Source organism: Lemur catta, chromosome 19 (genome assembly GCF_020740605.2).
Source record: "Lemur catta isolate mLemCat1 chromosome 19, mLemCat1.pri, whole genome shotgun sequence".
Taxonomy (NCBI): domain Eukaryota; kingdom Metazoa; phylum Chordata; class Mammalia; order Primates; family Lemuridae; genus Lemur; species Lemur catta.
The window spans coordinates 26,540,842-26,564,067 of record NC_059146.1 but is presented as its reverse complement, the minus strand read 5'-3'; the positions used below and the strand labels follow the sequence as shown (position 1 = coordinate 26,564,067).

At 55.5% G+C, this 23,226-nt stretch overlaps 1 protein-coding gene across 9 annotated transcripts; it reads left to right on the top strand.

Moving 5' to 3' along the window:
- The first annotated feature begins 22 nt into the window (after nt 1-22).
- On the top strand, nt 23-22,956 carry LOC123623969 (CLK4 associating serine/arginine rich protein). Of its 9 annotated transcripts, none has more exons than XM_045531454.1 (21): nt 23-90; nt 1,144-1,271; nt 8,418-8,515; nt 9,139-9,240; nt 9,491-9,570; nt 11,700-11,784; nt 12,396-12,544; nt 13,418-13,514; nt 14,917-14,995; nt 15,083-15,156; nt 16,665-16,706; nt 17,648-17,863; nt 17,979-18,272; nt 19,916-20,179; nt 20,464-20,503; nt 20,851-20,911; nt 21,177-21,235; nt 21,313-21,359; nt 22,069-22,151; nt 22,488-22,512; nt 22,803-22,956. In XM_045531454.1, exons 2-21 carry the CDS (start codon nt 1,173-1,175, stop codon nt 22,843-22,845), a joined length of 2,037 nt encoding a protein of 678 aa, XP_045387410.1. In that variant the 5' UTR covers nt 23-90; nt 1,144-1,172; the 3' UTR covers nt 22,846-22,956. The 9 variants fall into 9 exon arrangements, with proteins under 9 accessions (XP_045387410.1, XP_045387406.1, XP_045387409.1 ...); XM_045531453.1 differs by having other exon boundaries at nt 37-90; nt 22,033-22,151; XM_045531450.1 differs by having other exon boundaries at nt 32-90; nt 14,917-15,156; nt 22,033-22,151.
- The last annotated feature ends 270 nt before the right edge of the window (nt 22,957-23,226 follow it).

Here is a 23,226-nt window from a genome sequence, read left to right as displayed (position 1 = left end):
CGCTCCGCCTCTTCCCCTTGGCGCGGCCTCCCATTTCCGTTTCCGGTGCGGGCGCGCGCGAGCGCAGCGGTGGGAGGCGGCGATCTGCCGGTGAGTGCAAGTGGCGGGCCCCGACCTCCTGCTTTTCGGGCGGGCGTGAGCCCAGTTTCCCCCGTGCCTCAGGCTTCCCCCATGCTGCTGTGGGCCTCTGCTGGGCGCTGGGCCCTGGTCCCGAGGACCGCCCGTCACCGCCCGACGGGCTTCAGGCCGCGCCCCTGTCCCTTCTGTGGGCCCGAACTCGCCTTGTCGGACTCGGCCTGAGCCCAGCCCCTTGTCACAGGCCCCGCCCCCTTGTCAAAAAAGCAGCCCAAACCCTTTGGCCGCGACCGGGTCCACAGCCCTGGCCAAACCCTCTGTCTCCGCCCCTGTCCGCAAGCCCTGCCCTCAAACTGAGCCCACCCCATCCCGTCAGCCAGCTCCGCCTCCCTCGTGCTCTACTCCTTTTTTAACCTGGATATTGTCTACCCACTGTCCCATTCAGATCCCGTCTTTAGACCTCAGCTTCACTCTGATCTCTCCTTACAGCATCCCCCCCCATGTTCCCGCTCCTCCCTCAAGCGTCATCATCTTCCATCTATGCCTTTAACCTGCCCTCGACCCCCACCTCCATGCCACTGCACTGTTCCCATAACATCTTTCTCAAATTTCTTCCACCTGCCTTCGTCCTTATCCCTCTGCAACCCCTGCTCATACCCACCCCCACGGATGGCCCCTGGTGGGAGCTTTTTTAGCTCTTTCTCATCCCTCGAGTTCCAGCCCTAGCTGCTCAGGGTTTCCCTTGTGACCTTACTTCCCACACTGTCTGCTTTTCTTCCAAAACTTTCATCCCTGACTTCAGCATGTGGAATCTAGGACACCCCTTTCCCAGGGATGCTCACCCCAGAGTCACCTAAGAGGTTTTCAGAATGCCTAAGCTGCGGGATCATAGTTGTCAGTGATGCACTTGAGCACGTGGCACACAGTTCTGCAGCCGTACTTCCACTCCCTGAAGCTGAGAGGTGCGCTGTTTAGGATCAGCTCTATCACCAACTTGTTAGATGACTTTGATTCTGCCCATATGGTTTTTACAGCCCACCTGACGCTCCTGGTCCCTTCATCCCTCAGGTTGAGGCCCCAGGCTTGGCCTCACCACAATGTGGCACGAGGCTCGGAAGCATGAGCGGAAGCTTCGAGGCATGATGGTGGACTACAAGAAGAGGGCAGAGCGGAGGCGGGAGTACTATGAAAAGATTGTGAGTACCTGGCTTACTGGCTTTACAGCTGGGGTTAGGAGATCCTCCGGAGGGTGAGTCCCTGGTCATCCTTGTAAAATTTGGGCTTGGAAGTATGCCAAGACAAGAGCCCCGTTTCCTCAGCAGTATATTCATTAATCATTTCTTGAGCATAATCTTCGGTAAGAATTTGAGGAGTTCTGTTGGTTACAGCACACTGTGTTATTTGGGATGGCCTCAGAGTGAAGATGTGGTGTTAGCAAGAAGTAGGGAAGTCTCAGTAATACTGAGAGCAGTCCGGACATAAGACTGGCCACCTCCAGAACGTTACCTCTGTCACTTATTGCTTTGTTCCGTGTGCCCAGAAGACCTCAGCCACTCCTGAGGTTTGGCTTGGCACACAATAGGAGTGCCATCGATATTTATTAAGTGAAACCTGACCACTTCCCTCTCCTGTTTGATGTTGTAGTTGCTTTTGGAGAGAAGACCAAACTCCATCGCTGGCCTAGAAGGCCCTTGTGGTCTGGCCTCTCAACTTCATCTGGAGAAAACTTCTCTGGCCTTTTTTCTATTTCTGCCACCATAGGGCTTTGGCCTGTAATGCTTCCCCTCACCCATTTAACTCCTACTTGTCCTTGGGATCCCAGCTTGAAATGACACTTGTTTGTTATAAGATTCTTTTCTCCTCTTAGATGACATTTGTGTGGACATTCCCATACTACTGTATCACTGCCACAGCCTCCTCTCTGGTCTCTTATTTCTAGTTCTGTTCCCTCTAATCTTTCCTTCTCAGAGGGGCCAGCGAGGTCTTTCTAAGGAACAAAGGTGACCCTGTCCCTCCCTTGCTCAGAGCTCCTAGATGGCTCCTTAGTGCCCTTGAGAAAAAGCCCAGGCTCCTCATTATGGCATTCAGGGTCCTCCATGATCTGGCTTTTGCCCCCTCCTCGGGACTCATGCCACTCTCGGCCTCTTTCCTTTGCTAAAGTCGTTCTGGCCTCCTTGTATTCCTCTATTGAAGGAAGCACTCTCTGGTCACCTTCAGTATGACTTCCCATGCCTGGTTAACTGCTGCTCATCCGTCAGACCTCAGGCCTCAGGGAAATCTTGTCTTGGCCCTTTGACTTCCTCAGGTGTCCTTTATAAATGCCATCATAGTTCCCTGTTCTTCCCTTTTGTGGAATTTAACACACTTGAGATACATACACACACACATCCCTGTATATTTTGAGCACCCCAATCTGAAAATCTTAAATACTTCAAAATCTGAAGTGCATTCTGACATCATGCACTGCCACAAGTGGAAAATTCCACACATAAGTACTTAACACAAACTTTGTTTCATGCACAAAATTATTAAGAATATTGTATGAAATTATCTTCAGGCTGTGCCTATAAGGTGTCTATGAAACATAAATAAATTTCATGTTTAGACCTAGGTCCCGTCGCCAAGATACCTCATTATGTATATGCCAGTATTCCAAAATCTGAAAAAAATCTGAAATCCGAAATACTTCTGGTCCGAAGCATTTTGGATAAGAGATAGTGTGTGTGTGTGTGTGTGTGTGTGTGTGTATAATATATTTATCATACATACGTACACACATGTATACCCAGCTTTCTGAGATTGAGGACTAGGTATATTTGGATCACGTTTATATCCCAGGATAGTGCCCATCAAATATGGGTAAAAGGAATAGATGAAAAAAACAATATGAACAATAGCAGTTACCAAATAATTGATCCTTTGCAGGCATCAGGCCGTGTGAGAGGGCTTTAGATGCATAGATTTTTTTCAATCCCCGCAGTCACCCATGAGACGGAGACTGCTGTCACCACCACTCTTCAGAGAAGAGGAAGCTCTAAGAGCTCCTCACCTGCCTCTGCCTCCCAGGAAGGAACCACTGGGCTAGAGAGAGCCCATCTCTGGTGATGTTGGATAACTGTAACGTGATGACGAGGGCAAGGCCTGGGTCTGTGTTGGTCATGGTTGAGGCCCCAGCAGTGGGCCAGGAACACAGTGAGCACCCAGGGATGAATAGCTACCATTTATTAAGGGACCGTGGCCCAAGGTGGACCCAGTGCTTGCCACTTTGGTACGTTCTAGTCCTTCCAACAGGCCTGAGAGGTGAGTATGATGATCCCTGTGTTAAAGGTGATGCTACAATAATAGCTAGTGCTGTTGAGCAGTTCTGTATTGGCCACTGTGCTGAGTACTTAGCACGTGTCTGCATGTCATCAAAGCCTTAGCCCAGACTAATCTCCATTTCACAGAGGAGCAAACTGGGACTTTGAGAGGCACAGCCTGTGGTCACACAGCAAGAGGGCAGAGCTGGCATTATAACCCAGTCTCTGTGACCTTTAACCTCTCTGAGCTTTTCACCTGGGCCCTGTGCTGCAGAACTGGAGGTTCAGAAAGGTGAACTTGTCCAAGGTGACACAGCTGGGAGGCAAAATCCCATCATGGTGTAGGTCCTTACAGTCTGAAGTCATAGGCCCTGGGTTCAAATTCTAGCTATTCCACTTACCTGCTATGTGACCTTGGGTGAGTGACTCTCTCCCTGAGCCTAGTTTCCTCTTCTGCATGTGGAGTGATGTATTCTGTACAGTCAGATTTGGCTGTGAGTAATAGACCTAAGACATCAGTGGCTTAAACAAGACAGAAGTGTATCTCCTAGTCACAGAAAAGCCCAGAGGTAGCCACTTCTGCGCAGGGACCTAAGCTACTTCTGTTTCGTTGTTTTCGTGCGCACAGCTTCTCTTCCCAGTGTGGTCTCCAGGTCCGAGAGGCTGCTCAGACGCTGGCCATCGCATCTTCATTCCATCCAGCAGGGAGGAAGGAGGAGGAAAAAGGGGCAAAGGTGCTGTGGCAGTTGTTAAGAAAGCTTCTAGATGTTTTCCCATAACACTTTCATCACATCCTACTGATCGGAAAGTTGTCCATTGATCAGGTACAGCTGCAAGAAAGGCTGAGGTGTAGACTTTATTCTGGGTGGCTGTGATCAGCTATCTCAGGAGTTGTATCACTGCTGAAGAGAAGGGAATGGATGATGGTCACCAGTTAATGGTTTTCCACAGATGAAGGACGGGAACAGCTCCCTCCCAGGGCTGTGGAGTAGTGGACACACAGAGCACTGAGTGACGGTAGGCCTGGCCAGGGTGGCTGTTACTCAGTAAGTGTTAGCTCTTGTTCTTATTGATGTTACTATTCCTGGGCAGAGCTGCAATTTGGATCCGGGTCCGTGGATGATACAGAGGAAAGAGGGCTGGAGTTGGGACTCCAGGCTCCGGTCCTACTTAGCAGGGGAACTTCCTGAGCTGTGTTTTCCCCTCAGGACAGTGGTGACGAGCAGCCCCTCTCCCTGGATGACGAGGAAGAGCTTAAAGAGCAAGTGTCTGTGTGTGCCTTGTGGTGCAGGCCTGTGCAAGCAGCCATTGTCCCTGTACATGAACGTGATCCGCATTCAGATCTGAGTTGCCAAGCTGTGGCATGTGGCCGAGCTGTGGCTGGTGGCTGCCGTGAGGGGGCATCACGTCTCAGTCTTGGGCTGAGAGCGGAGGCTGTAGGCCGGTGTCAAAGAGGCTGAGATAGATTGTGGCAGGCCGAATGAGCACGTCCAAGACACGGCTGGTTGCTCTGTTCCTGCTTTGTCCTTGGTGCCTGCTCTCCCTGTCTTCAGTCCCTGGCTGACTCTGGTTCCATCACTGCTTCTGTCCTTGTCAACTTTTAAAATCAGTGGCTTGAATAAAGAAACAGAACCCCTGTTTATATGAAAGTGGGAAATAAACAAGTCTCAGCACTGTCCGCTCTAGGTCATCACTGTGGGGACAGGTCTGTCCCCCCACACTGGACTGTGAGTTCGTGAGGACAGGGCCAGGGCTGTCTCAGTCACTGCCATGCCCTAGCACAGGGCCTGCTGAACAGGAAGCTAAATGGCTATTGACAGATGAATAGATAAAATGTGGTGTGTATACACAATGGAATATTATTAAAAAAGAAAGAAATCGTGTCATATGATATAATATGGATGAACTTTGAGGACATTATGCTAAGCGAAATAAGCCAGTCACAAAAAGGTGGTACTGTATGATTCCACTTATGCGTTATCTAAAGTAGTCAAACCCTTTGAAATAGAAGATGGAATGGTGGTTGACAGGGGCTGGGGGAGGCGGAAAAGGGAGTTGTTCAGTTTGTTCAGTTTTGCAGGATTCAAAAAGTCTACAGATCTGTTGTACAACAAAGTACATATAGTTATTACTACTGTACATTTAAAAATTGTTAAGATGGAAAATTTGGGGTGTGTGTATATATATATATATTTTTTTTATCAAGACAAGATCTCGCTCTGTTGCCTGGGGTAGAGTGTAGTGTCATCATAGCTCACTGCAGCCTCAAACTCCTGGGCTCAAGTGATCCTCCTGCCTCAGCCTCCCAAGTAGTTGGGACTACAGGTGTGCACGCCTGGCTCTTAAATTGAAAAAAAAAAATAAAAGTAAGAAAGGAGTAGATTTGGAAATCAGGCCCATCTGGGTTCAAATCCTTGTTTTGCTTATTACTGATGGGATCTCAGGCAGGTGGACCTTACTGCTCTGGGCCTCAGTTGTCTCGCTGGGGACATGAGGATAAGAACTTCCCGTGGTTGGGAAGTTGGAGCGAGACAGTCACCTAAAACACTTAGCATAGTGCCCGGCTTTTAGTATGGGTCATTGGCTCTTCCAGATTCTCCCAACAGAGCCAGGCCCTAGACTCCGGGTTTCTACTCCCAGCCCACGGCTTTTTCTTTTCTGCCATGCTGACCCTGCCAGTGGCTTCTCTGTGCCCACCCAATTCTGTACCACACACAGTGTCCCGTGAGTGTTGGCGGTGGGAACTGGGCATCTGGCAGGGAGGAGCCTGAGGAGTGTGGTGGGATCTCGGCCTCAGACTTGCCTGGGGCTGTCGTGGGGCTGAGGAGCTGGATTCCGGCAGCACCACCCCTGCTGGACCTGTGGTCTTGGGCGTATCCCAGACTCGGTTTCTTTAGGTGTGAAATGTGAAAAGCCCAGTGCCTGGCACATACTGAGTGCAGGATTGAAATCAGCTGGATATTAGCTGTGGTTATCAGTGTGCGTTCTCAGCTCCTTCCATCAGGGGCTGCACCTGCTCCTCTGCCGGCCACGGGTTGGGGTGGGAGGTGGGGACAGTGTGGGGAGGTACAGGGTCTTGGGAACTTGGAGCTGATATTTCCTCCTGAAGGGGCTCAGCCTCCGCATCTGTTAGTGAGGATTCATTCCTTCTTTCCTTCATTTAGTGTTCCTGAGTGCCTGCGGTGGGCTAGGCCCCGTTCTAGGCCCTGGGGACACAGCAGCGAACAAAACAGATTCCTGCCTCATGGGATTCTGTCCTAGTGTGGGAGACAGACGGTGAATGAATGTAAGCTGTAATGTCGTGTGGTGGTAGGTGCTCTGGAGAAAACAAGTGGGGTTAAGGAGCTAGAGTAAGTAAGGGTTGTGGGGGAGCTATTTAGATAGGGTCAGTAAAGAAGCCATCTAGAAGGAGCTCCGAAAAATGAGGGAGCAGCTGTGCTCCAGAGCGTTCCAGGCTGAGGCAGCATCGAGTACAGAGGTCCTGAGTCCCGAGTGAGAGCCTGGGACATGTCTGGAATGCCAAGGAATTGGGGGCGGTGTGGTGCCTGGAGCAGAGCGGGTGGAGGGGGGAGGGCTGAGCAGAGGAGGGGTGTAGCCTAGTCGGGTTTAGGAGATGCCCTTGGCTGCCGAGGGGAGAGCGGACTGTAGAGAGCAAGGCTGGCAGCAGCGCCCAGGGAGGACGCGGCCGGGAGGTCTAGGCACGAGGAGATGCTGGCTGGACCAGGGTGCTGGTGTGGGGGGTCAGAAGTGGTCGCTGGGAACGAGGTCAGGATGTAAGGGCTAGCACAGCAGCCCTCCTGTGGCTCTGGTGTGGCAGTCAGCTAGAGGTCAGCCAGGGTCTGGCTCTCAGGAAGCTTGGTGGTGGGAGCTGCTGCTGCTGCTAGGTTATTCTTTTCGTGATGCTTTCATGGTGACTTGGACCCGTGGCCCCCATGCGAGGGCTCGGGCCTGAGGGCTATAGACTCGGGGACAGCCTTCCCCTTAGTACCCTTTTTTGGGGTTGTTTTTAAAAACTTTGTTGAGATATCATTCACTTACCACAGACTTCACTGATTTAAAGTGTATAATTCAGTGCTTTTCAGTGTGGGTTGTGCAACCATCACCACAATGAAATTTGAGAAAATTTTCATTACCCCAAAAGAAACCCTGTACCATTAACAGTCAGTCCCCGTTTCCCCAAACTCCTCAGCCCTAGGCAACTGCTAATCTACTCTCCGTCTCTGTAGAGTTGCCTATTTGGACATTTCATAAAAACGGAATTAGGCAACGTAGGGCCTTTCGTGTCTGCTTCCTTCAGTTAGGACGGTGTTTTCAAGGTTCATCCGTGTTGTAGCGTGTCAGTGCTTCATTCCTTTCTGTTGCCGAGCAGTGTTCTGCTGTACGGATGTACCGCGTTTGGTTATGGACATCGGGGCTGTTTCCACCTCTGGCTACTGCGAATAATGCTAATGTTGTGAATATTGGTGTACAGATACCTGTTTGAGAACCTATTTTGAGTGCTTTTGGATATATACTTTGGAGTGGAATTGCTGGGCCATATGGTAATTTTTTGTTTAACTCTTTGAAGAACGTGATTTCTCCACATTCTTGTCAATACTTGTTATTGGCTGTCCTTTCCGTTTACGCCATCCTAGTGCGTGTGAAGTGGTATCTGGTGGTTCTCATTGGTATTTCCCTGATGACTGATGACGGTGATCACCTTTTCGTGGGCTGATGCAGTCTTGGTACCATAGAAGCTGTTCCAGGCTGCTCCTGGCTCTGAATGAATGGTCTTGGGGGTGGGGAAGGGCGTCTCAGTACTGGCTGTGCAGAAGATGGGGCAGAGCTCAGAGCCTCTTGCCACCACCTTGGGAGGAAACGATTTCCCTGTCTCTGGACGTTAGGCGGCCCCCATTAGTGCTGCCATTGCTGTGCAGGGTAGTTCACCTCTCAGGTATGGCCTGCTTGACCTCAGGTGAGCTCGATGCTCAGCTTGGCTGTATGGGAAGGGCTGGGGTTTGGAGCTCATCTAAGTGGTAACCTCTGTCCTGTCCACCCCTGCAGAAGAAGGACCCAGCCCAATTCCTGCAGGTACATGGCCGAGCTTGCAAGGTACACCTGGATTCTGCAGTTGCCCTGGCTGCTGAGAGCCCTGTTAACATGTAAGACGCACGTTGGGGGCAGGGTAGCGTCTGTGACTTGAGGTGGGGGATCAGAAGGGTGATATAGGGTTTGGAGCAGAAAAACTCTGGAATATAGACAGACCTTGGGGACTCAGAGGCAGGGAAGGCTTGGCCTACATGTGAAGGTGACAGTCACAGAAGCTAAGTAGAGTGGGCGGGGGTTGGAATGGAGGCCCCAGGGTAGCAGTGGTGGTTGGAGGACTTAAAGGGAAGTGAGTGGGATCAGGGCCCCAGAGGAAGCAGAGAGTATGTTGCCAGGGGTGCGGGGGGGTTCAGGGTAACTGGCGCCACTCGAGTAGACCTGGTTTTAAGTCCCCTGCTATTCCTTGGTTCTGGGAAATGGGCCCTGGTGTCCCCAGGAGCAGTCAGATGGGTGGCTTGTTCCGGGTCCCGGGAGCTTGAATGTGGATTTGGGGAGGTTTGTAACTTAAGGGACTAAGAGCTGGGGGGTGAGGGTGAGGGCCATGGCATTGGATCAGAGGGGCCCGAGGGCCAGGCTGCCAGGCTTCCAAGCTTTAGGTGGCAGGGAACAGGTGCATTGTATTCTGGGGGCAGTGGGGACCCTGAACTCCTTGCTTCCCTGCTCCCCTCCTCCCACTCAGGATGCCCTGGCAGGGGGACACCAACAACATGATCGACCGATTTGATGTTCGTGCCCACCTGGACCACATCCCCGACTATACCCCCCCACTGCTCACCACCATGTAAGCTGCCTCCCCAAGGGGTTGCCGGGCAGGGGTGACACTCAACAGCACCTGTTTTCTCCGAAGCCTGCTTGTCACCTTTCTAGGAAGGAGGTGTGCAGGTGGGGGGATCCCCCACCCATTTGGGAAGCTGAGATTCAAAGAGTCACTGCCTCCCCCTCACCCTGAGCCTGAGCCAGGCTCATTTCTCTTCCTGCTGGCTTGGGGTGGGATCCGCCCCCTCCCTCTGATCTCATTACCTCCCCCAAAGCTCCCCAGAGCAGGAGTCAGACGAGCGGAAGTGTAACTACGAGCGCTACCGAGGCCTGGTCCAGAACGACTTTGCTGGCAGTGAGTAATCTGCGGGGAAGTGGGGAGCGGGTCTGGGGGCCCCTGGAGCCTGGAAGACCTGGGCAAGTTTAGGAAGAAAAGTTTTATCCAAGTACTTTCTACTAAAGGGCCTTGGGTTCTGGTCCCAGCTCTGTCACAGACTCGCTGTCTACTTCTCTTTCCTTTTCGGGGCCTCTGTTCCAGGGGATGTCTGCTGAGTGAGCTCTCCCTGCAAGATCGCCTCCGCATCCCAGGCCCTCTGACTCTATGGTCTTTTTGCCTAAAAAAAATATGTGGAAAATAGCAGGAGCACATATTTTACCTCTGTGTATTTCCCCTGCCTGCGTGGATCAGATTGTCAGCTCTGAAGAGTTCATTTCTCCTTGATTTAGCATTTGACAATTTGCAAGCATTGGTATACGTGTAGGATTTTTCTCTAAGCCCAGCCTTGTCACCCCTGCCATGCCACAAAAGGAGAAAACGCAGGCCCAGGGAGACTTCTCACTCTGGGCTTGCCCAGGGAGGGTCAGACCCTGACATACTTGGGCTTTTTTGTCTGTATTACGTCTGCACAACCAGCTGGCACGGTAGGGGTGATGGCCCATTTTACAGACAAGCATGTCGAGGATTAGAGGTGAGGGGGATGCCATGTCTGAGGAGCTGGGATTCTGCCCTGTGTCCTTAACCACTTCCGTCTCCTGATGGAAAGCTCCTAACTGGCCTACCAAGAAGGACTTGAGATTCCCCTCTCAGTTTCCCTGTGGAGTTAAGGGAAAGACGGAGTTCTCTCCTGAGCTTGTCTGTACATGAGTCCTTTACCTGGAGGGTCTTGGTCTCTTCTGAGAAGAGTGGTGACGATGGTTTTGTTGCATGGGGTGGTTGTGAGAGTTCAGTGAGGTGGCGTGTGTAAAACCCCAGCCCTGAACCTGGCACAGTTGGCCCTCCCTGCAGGTTCGCTAGTCCCATTTTTTTTGTTGTTTCTAAGATAGACGCGTCTGCATCTCTAAAATCAGAGGTTGCCGGAATTCTAGCCATCAGGGAAATTTGTCATCATTGATACTGTTGTTGCCGTCACCCAAGGCCACGTGGATTCTGGGCGGTAGAGCCCGCATCTGCCTTAGTTTTCTGTGACTCTGCATTCATTTATTCACTTCCACAAAGAATTCTTGGGCACCTGTGGTGTGCCAGACATCATTCTGTGACCTTGGCCTAGCAGGGGAGAGGGCAGCGGCTATGTACCCATGATTGAGGGGCATGCTAAGGCAGTGTTAGGACAGACGGTGCGCTCTTCTCTGAGAAAAATAGGACAGAGCTCCTTGTCCGAGGCTGGGGTCAGTGAAGGGTGCATGGGAGCTCCCTGGTGAGGAGAGAGGCCCTGTGTGGGGAGGGAGGTGGGCACCTGGGTGGAACAGAGAGGAGGCCCACGTGGTGGGCGCAGGGAGAGCAAGGGTGCTGTGTGACACAGGTCAGCGGGGCCCTCTGCTGGACTGTGTAGACAATGGACAGGAGTCAGACGTCTGCTCTAGCAAGGGAGGGCCATGCTGCGTCAATTCTGGGCCCACCCCGCTTATCCACCTCACATGAGGCCCGTGGGGTGAACCAGGGGGACTTGCCCAGAGTCCCACAGTGAGTCAGGGACACGCGTGTCACTGCAGGGGAGATCAGGAAGACTCCGGTATATCGTTGAGTTCCCTAGGTGGGTGTTGGGGGTAAAGGAGAGCCCAGATCATCCCAAACCACACTTAATTTGAACTGAGCCACAGAGTGGCACAGTGTTGTGACCCACGAGGTCTGATGACATCCAGCACTCCAGAGCAGGTGTGTAGTTTTAAAGGGTCCAGCCAAAGGCCTCCATAACAGTGATAATGGTAACAGTGCCCAAGTACCAAGCACTGGCAGCCAGTGGTCCAATTTTACAGAAAAGGAAACTGAGGCACAGACGGGTTAAGTTGCTTGACCAGGGTTGTGCAAAGAGTAAGTGGTGTAGCCAGGGCTCTGCTGCAGTTGCTTGTGTCCAGCAGACATAGTTTGTGATTCTCTGGAACTGGTGACTCTGCTCTCAGCTGCCCTGGGGTTGTGCCCACCCTCCTGCCCCCTCCGCTGCATTCCCAGTGTCCCAGCCCCACCTGTGTGCCCCTTCCTTGCTGCAGTCTCAGAGGAGCAATGCCTGTACCAGATCTACATTGACGAGTTGTACGGAGGCCTCCAGAGACCCAGTGAGGATGAGAAAAAGAAGTGAGTCGGGGTCTGGGGTACAGTGGGGAGGGAGGTAGGAGGGCTGTGAGCCCCCGAGGGCATGGCCTCTCCAATCCTGTCCCCCATGATCTCCCCAAGCCCAGGGTGGTGTTGGGCCTGGGTGCCTCCTCAGTGACACCTTCCCTCGTGCTCCTGAGCCCCCCCGCCCTTTGTGACCCTAACTGCTGACTGCTCTCCTCCACCTGAAGAGTTTTCACGGGACTGGACTAGGAGCTCTTAAAGACTCTGACCCTCATCCGTGGCCCCAGCTTCAGGGTCCTGCTCAGGCCCTGCTCTGTTCTAGGCAAAGCCGGGGCATGTTGCTCAGGGTAGCTCTGGGCTGTGCCCTCACAGGACTCGTAGTCTAGTTTGGGGAGACAGATCCGTCCTCCAGTAGTAATGACTCAATGTGGGCAGGGTTGGGGAGCTCAGGACAGTGCTGACCCAGCCTGGGGGGAGGTCAAGGACTTCCTGGCAGATGGAATGTTGGAGCTGGGACACAGAAGAAGCGGGGGGAGCCCGAGGGGACTCCAGAGGCCATTATGCGGGGCCTGTCCGGGGCCCTCTTCTCCGCTGGCCCCCACCTTGGCTCACGGGCTCCCCCATCCCAGGCTGGCAGAGAAGAAGGCATCCATTGGTTACACCTACGAGGACAGCACAGTGGCCGAGGTAGAGAAGGTGGCAGAGAAGCCGGAGGAGGAGGAGTCACCGGCAGAGGAGGAGAGCAACTCGGATGAAGATGAGGTCATCCCCGACATCGGTGGGGTCCCCTCTCTGCCCTCCCCTCCCACAGTCCCCGGGCATCGCTTCCGTGTCTCGTCTCTCACCCTCTGTGGGGCACCCGCGCTGCGAGCCCCGTCTCTCTCCCTCCCGTGCTCCAGGGTGCTCCAGCCTCCCGCCGCCTCCCTGTCTCACTCGTGTCCTCCTTCCCTGCCTCCCTGTCTGTATCTCCTTCTCTCATTTCTCATTTCCAGGGCACTTTGTATGATATTTCCCCACCAGGGTGTTGGCTCTTCTCTCTTCCACTCAGGCCGTCCTCTCTCTCCTCTCCCTCCAGCTCCTTTTTCCGCTGGAAAACAAGTGTTCATCCTTCCACAGAGTCATCCCTTGTCCCCCAGCCTCTGCTCGCCCATCCCTCCCCCACTCTGCTCTTCACCTCCCGCCTAAATACCCGCTGATCAGGCTACCCAGCTCTCTCCCCTTTCTTCTCACTCCACCAGCGGCTCTGTATTCGTCTTTGGGCAGAGCCTGTGTTAGCCTCCACCATCCCTCCTCCCATTGTTCATCACGAGTCCAGCTCCTAAACTCTGCGACCCATACCCTGCCTGCCGCCCACCTTGGTCTTAATCCCCCATCTGTCTGTCCCCCGTTCACTCCTCCCTCTCACGTCCCTCCCTCCACACATCTCACTCACCCATCCATCCATCTGCTCCCTCCGTCCACTGCATGTGGTGCTCACTGAGCCCTGTGCCAGCCCGGGGGATACAAGATGGGCCAGACCCAATTCAGTCCCTCCCTGAAGGTTGCTCCAGTCTGGCGGGCACCCCTGTCCTCCTCCAGCTCCTGGGGCACTGCCCCTTCTCCCCTGTCCTCTCCTTGGCTTTGGCTCCTGACAGCCTTTCTCTTGGTGCAGATGTGGAGGTGGACGTGGATGAATTGAACCAGGAGCAGGTGGCAGATCTCAACAAACAGGCCACGACCTATGGCATGGCCGACGGTGACTTTGTCAGGTGAGGACTGCCTGCTGACACCCCTCCCCACTCTGTGGACCCTGCCCTGGCATCTCTCCGTTGTTGCCTGGCACTAGCGGCCATCCTGTTTGTGGGCATTCTTGTGCCCAGGCCTGGGCCCAGGACTTTACCCATATAGGCCCGTGGTACTTGTGGCTCCACTTCATCTGTGCAGAAACTGAGGCTGCACCCCAAATTACCCAGCCTGTCCTACTCAGTGTGACCTGGGCAAGTCTGACCCCCGAAGCTCTGTGGTTCCTGGGCCTGGTGGACAGCGACCTCTAGTGGAGAGGCTTCATTCGCTGGCTCATTTCCCTTGGCAATTCCTGGTTGAGCCTCTACCCTGTGCTGAGCTCTTTTACTCACAAGATCACATAACCAGTCCCAACTCACAGAGCAGTGAACCGGAAACCAAATAAACCCACGTCTGAACACAGCGCCCTCTGCCGAGAACCCTCCCTGGCTCCCACCTCACTGGAGATCATCCAGCATCCTCCCCACACCCACAGGTCTTACCTGCCTGGGCCTCTTGCTCTTCCACCTCCCCCCATTCGGCCTCCACGGCCTCCTTTCTCAAATGCCCGAGGCCTGCTCCAACCTTTGGGCCCCCCGTCCAGCATCTGTGCAGCTTGCTCCGCCAGGTTTCTCTCCAGATGTCATGTTCTCTGGCTGTCCTGACCTCCCTGTTGAAACATGCAGTCTCCTCTGCCTGTTCCCGGGCACTTCCCTCCCTCCCCCCGTGATTTATTTTTCTGATCAAGGTTAGCACACCTAACAGACCAGGCGTTTCATTATCTCAGTCATTGTCTTCTTCCCCCCCTGGAGTGTCAGCCCATGCAGAGGAGGGTTCCTGTCTGTTTCAGTGCTGAATTATTATTATTATTATTTTTTTTGAGACAGAGTCTCGCTCTGTTGCCCGGGCTAGAGTGCCATGGTGTCAGCCTAGCTCACAGCAACCTCATACTCCTGGGCTCAAGCAATCCTCCTGCCTCAGCCTCCCGAGTAGCTGGGAGTACAGGCATGCGCCACCATGCCCAGCTAATTTTTTTATATATATATATTTTTAGCTGTCCAGATCATTTCTTTCTATTTTTTTTAGTAGTAACGGGGTCTCGCTCTTGCTCAGGCTGGTCTCGAACTCCTGACCTCGAGCGATCCTCCTGCCTCCGCCTCCCAAAGTGCTAGGATTACAGGCATGAGCCACCGTGCCCGGCCAATGCTGAATTCTTAACACCTGAAATAGTACCTGGCACACAGAAGGTGCTCAGTCAGTTGTGCTGAATGAAGGAAAGGCACCCGCAAAGGATGGTGTGGGGTCCCTCACTTTCTTTGATGACTCGGCCCACGGCCCCTCACCTAGTGATTTGCCCCTCCCCCACATGATTCTCATCGCCCTCTGCAGGATGCTTCGGAAAGACAAGGAGGAGGCAGAGGCCATCAAACACGCCAAGGCCCTTGAGGAGGAGAAGGCCATGTACTCGGTGAGGTCTGGGCTGGCGTGGAAGGGGGCCGGGATGGGCCTCAGGGAGGTCACACTTCTCACCAGCCTGGTGCCCACCCTGCTCCAGGGCCGTCGCTCCCGGCGCCAGCGGAGAGAGTTCCGTGAGAAGCGGCTGAGGGGCCGCAAGATCAGCCCTCCCAGGTAGGGCTTCTCCCCTGAGCCCCCGCCCTGTCAGCTTTAGTATCAGGAGACTCTGAGAAAGGGGGATGGGGGCTCAGAGGCCGGGAAGGCTCTTTGGAGACAGACTTTGGCTTGGGCAAAGAGTTCTCCTAGTGGAGCAATAAATGGCCTGAATGTTGGGTTGGACAAGGTGGCTCACGCCTATAATTCTAGCACTCTGGGAGGCCAAGGCGGGAGGATCACTTGAGCTTAGGTGTTTGAGACCAGCCTGAGCACGAGTGAGACCGTGTCTCTATTTAAAAAAAAAACAGAATAAATGGCCTGAGTGAAGGTTTAGAAGTGGGAGTGGCCTTGAGAGGCATGTGGACATTGTTCCCTGCCAGCCACTTCCCTCACCCTGCTGGACTTGGGGCCCTTGCTGGACTCCTCGGGTGCCAGTGTGGAGGTGGCATAGGCTGTTGGCAAGAAGCCTGGCCCTGGACTCTGATCCGGCTCTGCTGCTTGGCCGCTTCCTCTCTTGTCAGAATTTGGACAAGTGACCTCCCTTCTTTGAGCTTCAGTTTCTTCCTTTGGAAAACGGGGCACTGTCACCTACCAGGAGCGAGAGGGCTAGGCCAGTCCCCATGTGGAGGTCTTGGGACAGGTTTGGATCAGGCAGTCTGGCATGGAGGGGAGAACCCAGCCTGGGTCAGGAGGCCTCAGGGAGAGGCTCATAGGCCTGGCACCCGTGCAGACCCCTGCCTCTTTGCCACGTCTCTGTTAAAGGACAGTGACTGAGAGTGGCCGTGAGGCTTAAATGACATTCTGTGGGGTTAGGGGTTGGTGTGGAAGATGTTCATTAAAGAGCAGCACTGATTGTCACTCACCACCTTCAGCATAGAGGCACCATCAGGGTGGTGCGTGAAAGCACCGGCTCACTGGGTTTGCATCCCGGTTCCTTCCTATATGAGCTGTGTGACACTGGGCAAGTGACTTCACTTTTCTGGGCTTCAGTTTCCTCAGCTGTGAAGTGTGAATAATTACGATACCCATGTCAGAGAGTTGGGAAGAGCCGTTGAGTTAATTGATACAAAGCAATAAATGCATAGCACATGGAAAGCAATTAAAACATCAGCTATTTTGGTTTTATTTATTTATTTTTTGGTCAATCCCTTGGTCAATTTGGAGCTGTTTTAGTTTTGTCATCATCATCATCATTAATAAGCAAGGACCCGGTTAGAACTGGGAACGAGGAGTAGGAGAAGGGATGGTTCTGGTCTAGGGCCAGGCAGGACTGAGGCTGCTGAAGACCGTGTCCCTCAGTGTCAAGATGGGTCTGGGACACTGTGGGTGGGGCTGAGGTTCATGCTGTGGACAGATCTGAGGTGGGTGGAGGAGTCAAGGCAAGGCCCATGACCTGGTCAGCAGCCCACTGTCCTCACTGTGCCAGGTACCTGGCCTTGGGCCTTTAGGTCGGGGCGCTTGGCCAAATTCCATGTCCGCTCGGATTCTAAGTCCCCACTTGTCCCATTCCATTCTTCTCTCTGTAGCTATGCCCGCCGAGACAGCCCCACCTACGACCCCTATAAGCGGTAAGTCCCCAGGGAGCCCCGTGATGGAAGAGCCGGGGTGGTGAGGTGGGGTAGCGGGCTCAGCCCACTAGGCCGCCCCAAGATCACAGACTGCATGGTATGTTCTGGGTCTGAATCATTCTGTTTTCCAGATCATTAGCCTGTTTTCCCAGGTTTTTTTCCCTTTAAATTCAAATCTTTTTATTTTTCTGATTTAAACATAATGTAGTCTTGTGGTAAAAATGATCAAACGTGGCAAAACGGTGTGACTTGGAAAGCAGAAGTCTCTTGAATCCCAGAAGTAACTAGTGAGAAGTAACAGGCCCAAGATGGCCTGACTGGGCACGCGAGCTTGTCTCCGGGTGTTGAGGTGGCTAAGGGGGTGTGTAAGGGCAGGGGCTTTGACAGGGTCTGACCTCAGTCTCACCCCAGGCCCCCTCCTCCAAGCTCTGTAGCTCTTTTAAGCCCAGTTCCCTCTTTTCAATGGGATGAGGGTGTGCTCTGCCCCATGGGGCTGTTGGTGGGGGTTAGGTGAGATGGTATGGCCTTTGGTGAAATAAAAGTATTGGGACATCAGGTACTTTTTTTTTATTTTACAAAAATGGTATTTATTGCACTTACTATTTTGGAACTTGCTTTTTCCCTATCTATCTGTTTATCCATTGAAGAAAACTTTCCAAAATGTTAAATGCAGGGATCTGCTCATCTATTTTTAATAGCCACATGAAATCCACATAGTCCTCTGCCGTTCCCTCTCCTGGTTATTTGGCAAAGGCCCATCATTGTGAATAAAGTCCTTGCAGAGAGCCTGGGTCTTTGCCCTTTGGCCTCGGTCTGTGCTGGCTTTCTAGCGTGCCCAGTGCCCCACGGTTGTGATTTCTGTTGCTTTGCGTGTGCTTTGTTCACTGGTGGGGAGGCTGCACACGCCTGGGTGATTGAGCGTCGTCTTCTCTGCCCCGTAGGTCACCCTCGGAGTCCAGCTCTGAGTCCCGCTCCCGTTCCCGCTCCCCGACCCCAGGCCGTGAGGAGAAGATCACATTCATCACCAGTTTTGGGGGCAGCGATGAGGAGGCAGCTGCAGCTGCAGCTGCCGCAGCCGCATCAGGGGCCACCACAGGGAAGCCCCCCGCACCCCCCCAGCCTGGCGGCCCTGCCCCGGGACGTAATGCCAGTGCCCGGTCGGTAACGCTCACGCTGCCCGCCCTACACCCCGGCCACCATGGGGGGGACCTGGGGCAGAGGGGGGCCATGGCCCAGGCCCGTGCTGACTGGCCCTCCATGCCCCGCCTGCAGCCGCCGCTCCTCCTCTTCCTCCTCCTCCTCTTCTGCCTCGAGGACCTCCAGCTCCCGCTCCAGCTCCCGCTCCAGCTCCCGCTCCCACCGAGGCGGGGGCTACTACCGCTCCAGCCGTCACGCCCGCTCCCGGTCCCGCTCCCGCTCCTGGTCCCGCTCCCGGTCCCGCTCCAGACGCTACTCCCGGTCCCGCAGCCGTGGCCGGCGGCACTCAGGTGGGGGCTCCCGAGACGGACACCGCTACTCCCGCTCGCCTGCCCGGCGTGGTGGTTATGGGCCGCGGCGCAGAAGCAGGTACGTGCAGCTGGGGTGTGTGGGGGGCAGGGCCCAGGGTGGGCAGGGGCCCCCCTGTCAGGGAGAGCACCAGTCTGAGAGAAGAGGCACTGCCACCGCTCTTTTCTCGGGAAGCTCCTAGTTTGAAGGGGGAAGCATAGGTGTGCCGTTTTGTTCAGGGGGTACCAAGCATGGTGACAGTGCAGGTGCAGCCCAGCCACTGTACTCAGGGACTTGGTGGGGAGAGGAGACTGAGCGTCTCTTGTCAAGGGGTGGCTCTGTCTCTACTGTCAGGAGGCCCCGACCGAGGGGAGTGGGAGTGCATGGACGCCACAGGGTATTCTGTAGCTGGCAGGGAGGGACCTGGGCCCTGAGGGCTGGGAAACCCCGTGGGGAGGCAGTCCTCAGTCGCGGGAGTAGGTGAGGAGGGGTGGAAAAATCGGGACAGCCCCTTTTCAGAGAGGCAGGGTTAGAGGTGAGCACCCTAGGGCTGGATCACCCTTCCCCTGCCCGTCCCCTGGCTGCTGGCCTCAGGGCTGCACTCGGCACGCCAGGGAGGCTCGGTGGGTGGGAACATGGACTGCACAGCGTCTGCCTGGTGTGGACTCAGGCTTGTGGGTGAGCTCCCTGGGTCTCGTTGCTTCATCTGTAACATAGAGGTGATAATGGCACCCACTTCCCTGGGTTGTTGCAGAGATGTGACAAGTAAATCTATGTGAAGCATGTAGGACAGGGCTTTGTGCAGGCAAGGTGCTGTTACTGCCGTCAGGAACATTACCTGTGTCACTGTTCCGTGGATCACGGTGTCAGCTGTCTGCAGGGGCTGGCAGGCGGAGGGGCCTGGTGGATCCTGCTGAACTGGCAGTGCAGGTCCCTACGGCAGGGCTGTCCACCTGCGGCAGGCCCGGTGATGCCCAGTCTTTCAGTTTCCCAAGGGAAGCGGTGGGCGTGGACTTTATAGCACAGCTCTGGTTCTCTCAGTATTGACAACAAATTTAAGTTTTGTAAAAACTCGAGAGAGCCCAAGCAGAGTCATTGTGTGGCCCAGAATTGGCTTCCAGGTCATTCCCTGCAGCCTGGCCCAGGATGATGATAGAACAGCCGTGGGGGGAGGTGGGGCCTGGTCACATCTCGAATGCCAGCCGGAGGGGGAGCCCTTGCTGGAGGGTCTCACCAGTGTCCTGAGCAGGGGGAGCACGGGGGACTGTGTGTCCCCAGACTGGAACTTGTGGGTCTGTGCTGGGACTGGTGGGGGTGAGTGGGTGGTCCCCATGGGCATCGAGACCCTGAACCCGGGAACTCGTTTGTGCCCGGGGCCGAGCGTGGCACTTAGAGCGGGAGCCACCCAGCCACGGCCTGCCCTCCCAGAGGTTACCTCCTGGGAAGTCAGCGAGTGGCGTCCAGTGAGGGAGGGCGAGGTGGGTCCGGCGCAGGTGACGAGGGCATGACTCTTGGGCTGACTGTCTCTAGAGGGCGGTCCCTGTCTGGAGACAGAGGGAGGCCGGGGAGCAGCTCTAGGGACTCCTGAGGGAAAGTAATGGGAGAAGTCGAGAGTCATGCCAGATGCACGGGACTTTGCAGCCGACTGTAGATTTGAAGCCAGGGGACCAGTGCAGTTGGGGTCCCTGGAGTCTCACAGTCCTCCTGCCCTGCTGCACCCGCAGGAGCCGCTCCCACTCAGGGGACCGCTACAGGCGCGGCGGCCGGGGCCCCAGGCACCACAGCAGCAGCCGCAGCCGCAGCAGCTGGTCTCTCAGCCCGTCCCGCAGTCGCAGCCTGACTCACAGCCGCAGCCGCAGCCCCAGCCGGAGCCACAGCCACAGTCGCAGCCGCAGCCGCAGCCGCAGCCAGAGCCACTCGCCGTCACCCCCAAGGGAGAAGCTGACCAGGCCAGCAGCGTCCCCTGCTGTGGGAGAGAAGCTGAAAAAGTGAGCAGGGCAGGTCCGGGGCAGAGGGTTGTCAGCCTCGGGTGGGGAGAGTGAACTCTGCAGTGTTCTTTTGGCAGGGAACTTGGTTCTGCCCCGGAAGGTCTGAGGGGTACATGGCCCTGCCCTAGAGGATCTGTGGGGTCGTGAACCTGTCCTGAGGGGTCTGAGAGGGACACGGGGGTGGGGGTGGGTGGCTATCTGGTGTGAGGGCAGTGCTGAGGCTGTGGGGTCAGGGTGGCAGCTGCCCGTCCCTCCTCCCAACCATGTCCTCTGGCCCCACCTAGGACCGAACCTGCCGCTGGTAAAGAGACAGGAGCTGCCAAAGTCAGTAAGAATTTGGAACTCGCCCGTCTAATTCCCGCCAGCAGCAGTGCCCGAGAACTGGGCCCGGTGGGCCTGCAGGGGGGCCCGGGTGGGCCGGGAGATCCAGCCCCAAGGATTGAGGGGGGAGAGGAGGGGTCTGCTCCCATGAGAACCATGTCCCCCTCCCCTCCTCAATGTACATCGGGGCTCCGGCAGCCCCTGAGCCTCGCAGAGCCTCACGGCGGGTGTTCGCAGCCTGCCCCGCCTCCCCACGTTTGCCCCTGCAAGTCCCAGGCTCTTGGCTGAGGTGGGTTGTGGGAGCTCCGGGACACCCACCCCCTCTCCCGCCTCTTCTCCCCCTTCCCCAGCCCAAGCTGACGCCGCAGGAGAAGCTGAAGCTGAGGATGCAGAAGGCGCTGAACAGGCAGTGTATGTGCCACCGTCTGTCCCTCCAGGTCCTCCCTGCTTGCCTTCCTCTTGCCAGTGGAAGCAAGTAGAAGACCCAGCCCTGGCCTTGGGGAAGCCTGGCCCTTTCTTAGCCAAGGAGGCATTTTGGGGGGGAGTGGGTTTGCATCCCACCCTGCTGCTGTCATGCTGAGGGTCTCAGCAGTCTAGTTGAGCTCAGCTTCCTCATTTTAGAAAGTGGGGCTCTTAAGGGCACCCCTCAGCCACCATGTTCCTTCCCTTCTTACAGTCAAGGCGGATAAAAAGGCAGCTCAAGAAAAGATGATACAGCAGGAGCATGAGCGGCAGGTCAGGGTGGGAAGTGAGGGGGTGGGTGCAGGTGGGGTGCCGGGCTGGCCACACCCTCATAGCCGTCTCTGCTGCAGGAGCGGGAAGACGAGCTTCGAGCCATGGCCCGCAAGATCCGGATGAAGTAAGACAGTCCCCTCTCCCTGTACCCTGGCCACACCCCCTGCTGGCTGGGCTGCCAGCTAGAGCCCTGCCCAGCCCTTTGTGGGTGGATGAAAGAGCCCTGCCTGGCCCTCGGGGCTATGCCCAGCCACCTCCCTGGCTCTTCTCCCTCAGTTTCCTCCCTCCATCCCAGCTTAGCTCCTGCCACTGAGACCTCCCAGCTCCTCCAGCCTTCAACTTCGGGCTGTCTTTGCTGTCCTCTGGGCCTGGCAAGCTCTTCGCATTACCCACCGTTGTGGGTCTTTCCTTCTGCCTGAGCCTCAGTTTGCTCATCTGCTAAATGGAGATGGAATCATTGTCCCCCCCTCACAGGCTTGTTGGGAGGGTTCAGCAAGATCAAGGCCAAGCGTGGGGAAGGCACCCTGTATACGTAGGCGTTGGGGTTGCTAATGCTGGTCATTCTGATAGAGGCTGGTCAAGCACTCAGCCAGTGCAGGTCCCCAGCTGTGGCAGGAGATGATGGAGCGTCAGGCCTCCCCTTGTTGAGCAAGGCTGTCCTAGTCAGGCAGGCTGGGATTCCAGCCCTGACTCTGCCAGCCAGTGTCTCTGAACCTCAGGGTCTCCATTTCCAAGTGGGGACAGTAGCAGTACCTGCCTCCTTGGTTTACTGCTTCCCTTGGCCTACCTGGGTTCAGTGTTCCCAGCTGGATGCCTGCCCCATCCCCTCGCAGGGAGCGGGAGCGCCGAGAGAAGGAGCGGGAAGAATGGGAGCGCCAGTACAGCCGGCAGAGCCGCTCGCCCTCCCCGCGCTATAGTAAGTGTCCCCGCTAGGCTGAGGCTCTGGGGCATCGAAAAGAACAGTGTCAAGCAGGGTTGCAAACAACTGTGGCACATTTTCCACATTAGCCTTCCATAAATTAAAGCTTTTAAGACACACACAATACGGTTGCGTTAGTCACAGGGTAATTGCCGGGATTAGAAGAAATGCTCATTCCCAGCACATCAGTGTGGGCTGGTGAGGGGCACAGGCTGCAGCCAGTGGCCTTGGTGCAGGCGGCAGTGTCGCCTCAGTTGGAGACCACACTGCAGGTCGGGGAAGAGCCCCTGGCCCCTGGACATTGGCCTTGTCTCCCCGTTCTTTTCTTTCCAGGTCGAGAATACAGCTCTTCTCGAAGGTAAGGAAGTCAGCCCAGCTCCCTAGGGTGACCCTCCGCTTCCCTGGGAAATTACTCTGTCCTTTAGTGGGAGATCCTGGTGCTGAGTCCTGCCTCCCCACCCCGCACTCCTCCAGCTGCAGGGGCTGCTCTTCTATTTTGGGAAGCGTCCCTCCTTCTCTCCCTCCATCCGCAGCAGAGTCCCCTGATCCCTGAAGCCTTGCGGCCCCCAGTGTCCTGGTGCCTGTGTGCACCCAAGGCCTCCCACTTCCCACCCCACCCTCACGGGGCCCCTCCTTTTCTCTTTCCAGGCGCTCAAGGTCCCGATCCCGAAGCCCCCATTACCGACATTAGGCAGAAGAGTGGGGGGCAGGGGGACAATGGGGTCGGGAGCGGGGCTGAAGCTGCAATGCTGCTGGTTTTATCTCTAGTGAAATAAAATCAAACATTATTTAATTCCCTTCACCGGGCCTCAGTGTTGTCTGTGTGGCTGGTGCAGGGCTCTCCAGCCCCAGTGCCACCAGCCAGCGCAGCTAGCTGGGGAGGACACTTGCCGGGTTGACAGGCCAGGGCCAGTGCTGCCTGCTGAAGTCCTGATGGCAGCTCACGGTTAGGCAGCCCTGCCGTGGCTGGCGAGGCCTGCCTACGACGGACGATCCAGTGGGAGAAGGCCCAGATCTGCCCACAGGTTGGGCCCAGCATGTCCCACATGGGCCCCTTTGCCCAGGGGCCTCT